Source organism: Pecten maximus, chromosome 6 (assembly GCF_902652985.1).
Source record: "Pecten maximus chromosome 6, xPecMax1.1, whole genome shotgun sequence".
Taxonomy (NCBI): domain Eukaryota; kingdom Metazoa; phylum Mollusca; class Bivalvia; order Pectinida; family Pectinidae; genus Pecten; species Pecten maximus.
In genome coordinates, this window is record NC_047020.1 from 32,160,352 (window position 1) to 32,171,718 (window position 11,367).

Sequence of the window (11,367 nt, forward strand, 5' to 3'; positions counted from 1 at the left end):
GGTTAACTAGCTAGAAACCTTTGCTGGTAACCATATATACGTAACCTGCGGGTTAGTATATAGTGAGGACTTTTGTCTCAGTCACCCTAGATGAGACGCGCGCGGGAGAACGTTATACTCCGGTTCCGTTTCGATGCATTGACTCTTGTTCGTGAGGAGAACTTAAACTGTTAGCTGTGACGTACTGTGACGGGCAATGCTGAACATTTGTGTGTTGAACTTTATGTGTTTGTTAGAAGTTGTGAGATTGAGCGTGAATGTGTTTTCTTTTTTTATGAATTTGTATATAATAAGTTGTAAATATTTCTTGCAGCAGCTCTAGTGCAGTTTTTCATTCTCGAATACCTATATCTGACGCTTACCCTACGTTACCCATGTGTTTGTGATGTTTACGTCTCTGATTGATTAATAAGTATATTTACAATGTTTACTGAATTCATATCTAAATATGTTGTTTGCATATCATTGATAGAAGAACGCAATACCTTTCATATTTTGAAGGATCCAAAAATGATGCGACGAACTATCAAACCGATCCTGCTCCTTATACTTGTGGTAGCAGTTCTGACATTTATTATCCGATTGAAAAAAACCTCTCAGGAACGGATTTCCTCTCGTCCGGTAGCCTTTCAGGAACGGATTTTCTCTCGTCCGGTAAGTTTTACTTATTTGTGTACAAGTATTTGTAATCACGTTATCTTGTACGGCCATATTTATGTTCCGTGTTCATACCTGAGTGAATAATGAGAATCCTGAGCTAGTATCCCGATATATTCATTCAAAGACATTACTGATAAAGAAATGACACAGTGTTCGTCACAGATCATTCCGTTGGTAATAGGGATTGTTCGTTTTGGTGTCCATTCAGTTTAAGAAACTGTATACTTGTACCTAAACTATTGAAAATTATTTTATTCTCAGTATTATTTCAATGTTTCACAGTCAAGAATATATTGGAGATAAAATTAAAACACCGAAAGATCACTGAGTTTTGTACTTTAAGTACTTCTCCTACCATACATATTTTCATTAAAATTCAAAATAAAATTGTATCAAAAATCTGAAGAGTAATTATATTAGAAATAAAAAAACGGACAATGCCATTTGCTCTCAAGCTTACTCAGCCAGTTAGTCACGGATAATGTCTTACGTAGACTTTAGAAGCATTTCAACATATACACCTATAGTTCTCTATTTAAACCCACCCAGTGTCATTTGTTACAACAATTACAATGCATTGTATAATCATGAATGGTAAGATAAGAATCTAAGAGCTTAAAGACCCATAAGTTATTCATATAGCTCAGTTCTGTTTAGTACCTGTCGCTTGCTAATATGTTGATGATTTCCCGATTTCCCAAAAGTCTAAAAGCTAAATAAAAAAAAGTTGATATAACTATGAGTAATTATCTAATTTATTATTTTCCCCCACATACACAAGTCCGCCATTCCTTACTTTTATGACGAATGTTTCGGCTGTTTAACACAAATAAATTGTATTGATCAATTATTAATTAATTAAATATTTCATCATTTCGATCGTTTATTATAACAATGCATACATCTAGCCTGTTAGTCAGTATGGTGTATGCGAACTGTGTAATTTCATACTATATCGAGCAATTGAAACTTTTGTTATATTATTTGAATGTTTCCTATAAGCTGACATATCTTTAGATAACTATGACATATCTATAGCTATACATCACGAGCTGGTGATCGATACGTACAGGTGTCCTCATTACTCCGAGTTACCCTGATGTATCTATATACTAATTATTTTATTTTCTCATTGATCTTTACAAAAGTTGTGATATTTCTCTACAGAAATGGGATTTCAACATCAAGAATATATGCGGGGACCAATTAGCAACTTCTGGACAACAGGAAGTAGTAATAATGGAACATCAACTACCAATCAAAACCGATCTTTGTCCATTGTCCGTCCCTGAGATAGAGCGAACTTACGCCTGGTAAAAAACGTTACATATACACTGACCTCTATAAATACCTAAACGTTAATAAAATATGTTTTAATCTTATTAATCTGATTTGATTGTCGAATATTGCATTTTTTGTCTGATAATTTCTAATAATGCTTACGACTATGGAAAATAGAAATCCTCAAACTTCAGGAATTTGAAATTGTCTTTTCAGAAATTTTGCGATTCTCATTTCAGAAATTTTATTCAGTTGACAGCATTGACAATAACTTGTTTTAAAGGGACAATTCGGAGAGTGTAAATTTATTGAACATGTGTAGAAAAATTATTTTTATTTATTTTCTTAATATTTTGATAAAAATAGGTCGAAAACAGGTCCCTGACTAACCCTTCCAGAAACGTAATTGGTTATTTCCTAATGGTTTTGCAATATTCATTTACAAATTAATTAAATACAAAAAAAAAAAAAAAAAACACTAAAAATTGTACTACCAAATATATACCACAATCAGAAGTGTTTATGGATGGCAGCGTTATACACCATATACATGTAGTGTAAAAGGTTATGTAATCAGGAAATAAGGGAAAGGGAGAATAAGGGTTTAATTTACAAGCTTGTAACTTCACAGGTTGATAAATAGTGACGAACCTACAATATTTAGGTCTGAAACAACCGCAAAATAGAAAATCTTTTAAAACAAATTGTATGGAAAATATTGGAATATTATGATACACGTGTGTAGGTCTTATACAATATAATTTAACATTTTGTCTCGGTATTATTTCATGTGGTGTTATAACAATACTTGTTTCCCCATTGTTTGATGAAAAAAATCAATGTATCTCCATTAATTCGTCATTATACACCGGACATCTCAATATATACTTTTGCTTTTGTTGTTTTCTATTGATTCGTACCTATCTTGGTCGCATACATGTAGAAGTAATTATGTTCTTGCTTCTGAATTGTAAACATGATAATCACACAAAAATAACGTGGTCATATGCAATGAAGAAATGGTGTCGTGAACAGAAATCCATTGTTCTTGAAGTTGATCATTTTATAATTAACGATTCTGTAATGCTTTACAAACACCCCCCCCCCCCCCCCCCCCAAAAAAAAAAAGATCGCCTTCCTTTATATAAAATATTGGATGGTACAAATGACACATGTTATATATGCACATCTTAATACAAATTGAGAGTAAGATACAGTAGAACCAAATTAATCTATTGAATCATTTGGCTGTCTCATGCTTCTAGGATTCGTCAATAATGCTTTGATCCTTAAGTGTTGATTCCTAGACGGGAAACCGATAAACTCACAGTGTGTTCAAATAAAATGCCACAATGTGGATGCAAAAAGTCTCATAATTCTATAATCTAGAAAATGTCTGTAAGACATAAATACCCTCTGTTGCCACTTGATACCCCGAAACATAGTTTGGTGAGGATCGCCTCAGCAGTGGAGATCATAGCTAGTTACATTGCATCGAGACGGGACGGACGGAGATGAGTAACACTATATGCACCCCCACTTCCGTTTCATGGCGGGGGCATCAAAATAATTTCAATATTGCATTTCAAAAGAACGTCATGTGCATTGTTAACATTGTCCTAAGAAAGCTTACAATTACAACAGATGTAGACAGTATAATAAATCCCTTTATGTTTACTGAAGGTATTTCAACAACATTCAGAGTATATGTGGTAACCTGAAGCGCTTTGGTAGAGTCAAAGATGGCGGATGGGATGTATGTCTGGACGAAGATTTGGTACAGAAAGGTCACTGTCTAGTTTACTCGTTCGGGTAAGAATTCGTTTGTGCTGTATCTGAATAAAATATCTTCTTACAGATGATATATCCCCTACAAAGAGTAAATATACGCGATTGAAAACATAAATAAACTATTATTGTACATCCTTATACCAATCCATATCTTACCAAAATTGTTCCAAATGAAAAACCTAATACACATAAACAAATAAGTCTCTCTAGTTCCAAATATTCGACGTCTTAGCCTTCCACAAGGAAACAGTATCTTTTTACTTCTTAGATCGCCATCTTGGCTGTTAAAATTCCTGCTACAAATCCAAATCCAAAAGCTTTTGGTGTAGATTTGTAACGAGGCACTGGATAAACAAAGATGGCAATTTCAGACGTAACAATAGTCAGTTTCCTATGCAAAGGCTAAAATGCCGAAAATTGTTAATTATAGAGACATATTTGTTATTTGTATAAAAAAAAAACATATATACGTAATAAACGCTTCTACCATCTTCCAAACAATTGATAGTTACATGTATTTGTTTTCAGCTAGGTATCTCATTAATATGATGATTCCCTGCACAACACATAAAATCACTAGACGGTTATGCATCGAATTTCGTTTTTAAGAGTACACAAAAGACAGGAACTCCGATATTAACAGTCGACGGGAGAACCTTGGGAATTCTCGCCTGTTTCACCTGTATTCTTACGTCATTTAATTTTAATTAGGAGCGTAAACTTGTCTTAGGATTTGGTTTTGGTCAAGTCTTAAGACATTAATCTATATTCCCGTATATAGGAATTATATATTCCATATGTTCAGTACTCAACAAAATAGTTTCCAACCTCAGAAAAGCATTTTCTATTGGGCCTTATTTCGGGTGAAACAGAGGTTGATTTTCTGGGGAAACAGCAACTAATTGGCAGACAAAACAGCAGATAATTCAATTAATTGGTAAAGCATTTCTGGGGTGTGATCTTGTCGTATGAACCTTGTCTGTTCTTTTTATTTGACTTGTTTTCCAATAAAAGAGAAGAATAACAGTTCTTGCATTTTCGTCTTTTTGTAGAATCGATTTCGAATTTAGCTTTGATGACGGTATCTCTGAAGAATGGGGCTGTATGGTTCACTCATTTGACCCGAGGTACGTATTTCTTCTGTCCAATTTAGGACTTGTGAATATTTAAGTTAGTTATTTTCTGGACCCGGTGACTTGCAAAACGTTCCATGCCCCTTTACCAACTCATAACTGTCTGAATTTTGATATTGACCAATTGGAGTTATTTCCTTATTTTGACAAAAATACGGAAACGGACATTTAGACAGCAAAACTTGAGATTCAACTTAGAAATAATCATATGTTTCATGTAAGCTTGTGGTGGTCTTTTTTTTCTTTTACTTATGTCAAAGTCTGTGTTTACGCCTTGTAAACTCGTTAGTACCAGTTTATCGGCTTTTGAAATAAGACGACAAGCACATTTTGAGTTGTATCTTAAAATACCAATTAACAACATGTTCTATTTATTGAATTATTTCTAACACCTTCGTCATACACGTTTCTTGCCGTCGTTTCGTTTTCTCATTTCTGTATTGCGTATCAATTACGAGGTGGTCGGAATCTTCTTAACAATCACCGATTACTTTTTTTCAAGCATGAACACAGACAGTCATCGACGAAGTCCTAAGGTATATTTCCACAACTTGGGACTTTCCAATTTTAACGGAACGACACCGGAGGCCAACTGGAAAATGTTGACATTTCAGGGCATAAGACAAGAACTCAACCACCAAAACGTAAAGTATTATATATATATATATATCAGGTTTATTACTCAAGGTAACAGCAGACATACATGTACATGAATATTCAGAAGCTCATCTGACATATATACATTTTATTGCATTTACCAGTGAAATATAGAAATTTAGCAAATTGATCAAACTTATGTTTTCACTGCAGCAATCAGCACTGAAAACGTAAGTTTTCGTTTTTGATCAAGGAGAGCGAACCTTTGTATTCACCCCATTTTATCTTGCTTACTTTTTTTCTTTCTTTTTTTTAAATTTTCTAGACTAACTTTTAACAAACTACTCACTTGGCGTTAGCTTTTTATGCACAGATTCTCCGAGAACAGCAGAAAACGCTTAAATTGGGTTGATCAGCCCTTTCAATGTTGCGCCGTCAAGTTGACGTTGAGTAACGTCACAAAGAGACGACGTCTTAAATTATGTTACTGATTCCCACAGTTTATTATACTATCGATTTTGCGATGTTTTTATTTTTAATCATTAAAATGCATTAAAAAGAAATTGAACGATTTCCCGTTGAATATAATTTATATTTCACTCGTATGACAGAATAATGCGATATATTCCTTCATGCTTCGCACTCGTGAAAATATCGATATAATGTCATACGAAAGATATATAATAGCGTTATCACTTGATCCAATCATTCAAACTTATCCTTATAGGGGCCGCGGTGACCGAGTGGTTAAGGTGTCCCGACATTTTATCACTAGCCCTGAACCTCTGGGTTGCGAGTTCGAAACCTACGTGGGGCAGTTGCCAGGTACTGACTGTAGGCCGGTGGTTTTTCTCCGGGTACTCCGGCTGTCCTCCACCTCCAAAACCTGGCACGTCCTTAAATGACCCTGGCAGTTAATAGGACGTTAAACAAAAACAAACCAAAAACAAACCAAACCTTATAGATTTACCTAATGTTAACAAAACACAAAACCCGCGAGCTTTTTTTTAGTTCTTTAAGGAACTCTTTTTCATTTTATTTTTTTATTTTTTGTTTTCTTTTTTTTATGATAACTTCCTGTTCTACTCGCATTTTAAGTCAACGGAAATGCTTACAGCTTGCGGGAAGAAATATATAATGCAAAGTTATTTGTATTTTATTAATGTACTTCAATGTGCTAAACATTTACTTGGTCTGTGAGCATTGCATGACACGCGGTGATATACAGTAAGTTAACAATCTTATGATCACTGACATGTATCTGTAAATTAATCAGGATATAAAGATATAGTTAAGACTATATTGATAAGGCCTATGTTAAAACTAAGGTTACCTTGAACAAGAGTTTGGATATATCCTTACGAGAATAGCCCACTGGTTAGGTTACTTCGTCCGATTGTTTATGTGAAGAAAGGAAATGTTAGAGAAGAAATATTGCTACATTTAATTAAAACGTCTTGACTTCAGGGTCTATTTATTTCTTACAGATTATTCCAGATATTATTAAAATGGACATAGAAGATTGGGAATGGCATGTTATACCGGAAATGTTGACCTCCAAAGCTTTAACCGGCGTGAAACAATTCCTGGTGGAATTTCACTTTTCAAACATACCGGAGGCGGATACGGAGGGATTTTGGATATCAAAATTTTTCCTACTCAAAGAATTGTATGCAATGGGATTTCGAATGACCTGGATTACACGGAATCTCCTGAATGTTTGGCAGTCCCGCGTAACGGGAAAAGACATCATTGGTTGTTTCGAGGTAACATTTATCAGGAGGTGATATCAAAGAGCTTCTTTTTAAATCAATATTATAAAATTACAAAAGACATACCATTACAACAAAGCCATACCACTAAAACATAGACATACCACTAAAACATAGACATACCACTACAACACAGACATACCACTGAAACACAGACATACCACTGAAACACAGACATACAACTACGACACAGACATACCACTGAAACACAGACATGCAATTAAAATACAGACATATCACTCCAACATAGACATAATACTTCAACATAGACATACAACTACAACAGACATAACACTACAACACACTACACCACTTCAACACAGACATACCACTACAACACAGACATACCACTATAACACACACATACCACTACAACACACACATACCACAACAACACACACATACCACTACAACACACACATACCACTACAACACATATATACCACTACAACACACATACCACTACAACACACTACACCACTACAACACAGACATACCACTACATCACACAAATAACACTACAACACACACATACCACTACAACACACACATACCACTACAACACATTACACCACTACAACACACACATACCACTACAACACACTACACCACTACAACACAGACATACCACTACAACACACACATACCACTACAACACACACATACCACTACAACACACTACACCACTACAACACACACATACCACTACAACACAGACATACCACTACAACACACACATACCACTACAACACACTACACCACTACAACACACACATACCACTACAACACACACATACCACTACAACACATTACACCACTACAACACACTACACCACTACAACACACACACCACTACAACACACTACACCACTACAACACACACATACCACTACAACACACTACACCACTTCAACACATACATACCACTACAACACACACATACCACTACAACACAGGCATACCACTACAACACACTACACCACTACAACACAGACATACCACTACAACACACTACACCACTACAACACAGGCATGTCACTGCAACACAGACATACCACTACAACACAGACATACCACTACGACACAGACATACCACTACAACACACACATACCACTACAACACACACATACCACTACATCACACACATACCACTACAACACACACATCCCACTACAACACACTACACCACTTCAATACAGACATGCCACTGCATCACACATACCATTACAACACACACATACCACTACAACACACACATCCCACTACAACACACTACACCACTTCAACACACACATACCTCTACAACACACACATACCACTACAACACACTACACCACTTCAACACAGACATGCCACTGCATCACACACATACCACTACAACACACACATACCACTACAACACACTACACCACTACAACACACACATACCACTACAACACACACATACCACTACAACACAGGCATACCACTACAACACACATATACCACTACAACACACATATACCACTACAACACACATATACCACTACAACACACATATACCACTACAACCCACACATACCTCTACAACACACTACACCACTACAACACACACATGCCACTGCATCACACATACCATTAAAACATACACACATACCACTACATCAGATACATTAGATATAAGTAAAATTCCTTATTTCTTCAGATTGTTTTATTTAGCGTGACACTGACTTACGAATTACATCACTATGCATACATGGATTTCTGAACAGGTGAAATGGCACGTCTATTGCTACATACACGTATTTATGTGTGTGCGGTTATTGCGTGGACAACATTGTTATTTAGGCATAGTTGCGTATATGGAAGTGTGTGGTGATATGTAAATATATGTTTAATGCCCATATAAATGCGTGTTGTGTACGTGTGGATATGATAGAATGTCTGAACATAAAATCAAAGTCGAGCATATATTACGAATGTGTATTGGGAAGTGTTAAAATGGTATCGCTGATATATGTGGGTAGTTGTATGTGAATTAACTGGTACTTACATTGATGGGTAAGAATGCATTATATGTAAGTGTGTTTCGGTGGCAATTTACAGGTGTTGATGCTTCTTCTTCTATATGCGCTTTATATCCATGACAGTTGGTATGTGTGCGGCATTGTGACCAATTTAAAACATTACATTGTGAATACATACATAGATGTGTGTATCTGAATAAATTAAAATTTGCTTTGCATAGCATCGATCGATACGTATATATATATATATATATATAAGATTAAGAAATGTGTGGGATTGAATTGATGTATTTGTTTTTAAATATGGCCATGATACCAGGAAGGTATTAACCTCATAATGATAAAAAAAAACTGAAAATAAAAATCAGAAAAATATATTAACAAGTTTGTTCTATTGAAGGGACGGAACATGGACAAAGACCGGTTTTTCTTGATGTCCCACGATAACTTAGTAATGAGGAGACATGTTGGGATCGATCACCAGCTATTGGTGCACGGCTATAAAAATGTCGTAGTTACCTAAATATCCGTCAGCGTCTTTAAAAATATATAATTAATAGCATAGGTCTCTTAGGATAAGTCGTACGTCAGCTGAAAAATATTCAAATAACATCACACTTATCTATAGATACTTCAGCTTCTTAAAAAAGCATAGAAATAGCATCATACTTATCTAAAGATACGTCAGCTTCTTGAAAATATATAAATAACATCATTTGCCTCAAATGCCATACAAACATATGTCAACCTTTCGCTTATGCCAAAGAAAACAATATGAAAGAGAACATTTCTTAAAATTTGTGAACTATTATATATTTATTATGTCACAGAAAGTTGAATTTTATTAGTGTAGGTGGAGAACCATGTCATGTACATATTTTTTATCTTTTAAATTAAGATAACAATCAATAATACCTTCTCTTATGCACGATTAAACTGAATTGAGACATATATGATAATAACATGAACATATAAGCAGAAATATGTTATAATATCTCAAAAACATGAAAAACAAACACTTTCAGTAAACGTCTTAATGGGAAAATGGCAAAAAACCACTCTCCATATTTACAAGACAAAATAAATATAGAGTTTATGGAAATTGATCAAAACAGCATTATCCGTGTTACAAGATTGCAGCCAAATATCGTATGACACATATTCTAGAGAAAGTACGAGTCTTGCCTTGAATATTAATGACGATAGAATAATCTGCGTGTTGTTTATGATTATCGAAATGTCATTATTTATTCTAAGAATACAACAAAATCTCTCCTATTAAATATATTTGAATACATCAGATTCTTAAAATAAAAAAACTGAAGGTTAATAATGATACAAATTCTACCAACAGTGATACATTTTGTATATGGAAATTGATCTATTATTATATCAAACAAAATGTCTTGCAATCAGTACTGATGAAGGGCGTATATGGGGGCAACTTGGTGTTAATCTGGATTTAAGAAAGTGTCATATTTACATAGGCTTCACGGACGTTTATTACCAATTCCGACCATCAGAAAGATCAAGTTGGTATTACAGGAGTATTTCAACAAAATACAAAAACAAAAATACATTATCTGCCCCCTTAAATCTTTCCTTTCTTTACACAGTGATTTGTCTTTTTGTGCATTGGTCTTTCTATAGTTGTCTCCTTAACAACCGTCCCGGCAACCCGTGCTGTTACGAGAACGTTAAACACACAAAACAAAATAAAATATGGACTAATACTTAAGTGCACTCCTCATATCCAATAAGACCCTCTCATCGACCATAAGTTTTTTACGGAGAGTTTATTATAGACAGTGGAATTGAAAATAACTTATCCTTAATTGTTTTGCAGTGTAATTACTCAATCACAATCATAACGGGTCGCGGTAAGGAATAGTTCGATGACTCGATCGGACATGAAAAGGTATAAGATCACCTGCTTGACCAAAACATACACTTTATATGTCTTCAGGAGTTTTTGTCCCTTGCATCATTATAACGTTACCCGACATATATATCAGATTAGTTCCTATTTTTATTTTCAACAGGGTTAGTACGCATATTCTCTATTGTAATTCTAGATGAGTTTCTGAGAAGTGCTGATAAGACTACAAATGAATATATAAAAACGA

The 11,367-nt window shown here is 34.8% G+C and overlaps 1 protein-coding gene across 1 annotated transcript; it reads left to right on the forward strand.

The window, feature by feature from the left end:
* Window positions 1-476: 476 nt before the first annotated feature.
* LOC117329541 (methyltransferase-like protein 24) lies at window positions 477-7,569 on the forward strand. The gene is made up of 6 exons (XM_033887534.1): window positions 477-654; window positions 1,828-1,973; window positions 3,625-3,753; window positions 4,785-4,859; window positions 5,368-5,509; window positions 6,950-7,569. Exons 1-6 carry the CDS (start codon window positions 511-513, stop codon window positions 7,247-7,249), a joined length of 936 nt encoding a protein of 311 aa, XP_033743425.1. The 5' UTR covers window positions 477-510; the 3' UTR covers window positions 7,250-7,569.
* Window positions 7,570-11,367: the final 3,798 nt, after the last annotated feature.

What these genes read in the sequence shown, in the direction of transcription:
- LOC117329541 (XM_033887534.1), top strand. Translation starts at nt 511, where the DNA reads ATGATGCGACGAACTATCAAACCGATCCTGCTCCTTATACTTGTGGTA. An exon ending in ATAGAGCGAACTTACGCCTG is followed by an intron (nt 1,974 to 3,624) that starts GTAAAAAACGTT and finishes TGTTTACTGAAG; the next exon opens with GTATTTCAACAACATTCAGA. An exon ending in AAGAACTCAACCACCAAAAC is followed by an intron (nt 5,510 to 6,949) that starts GTAAAGTATTAT and finishes TATTTCTTACAG; the next exon opens with ATTATTCCAGATATTATTAA.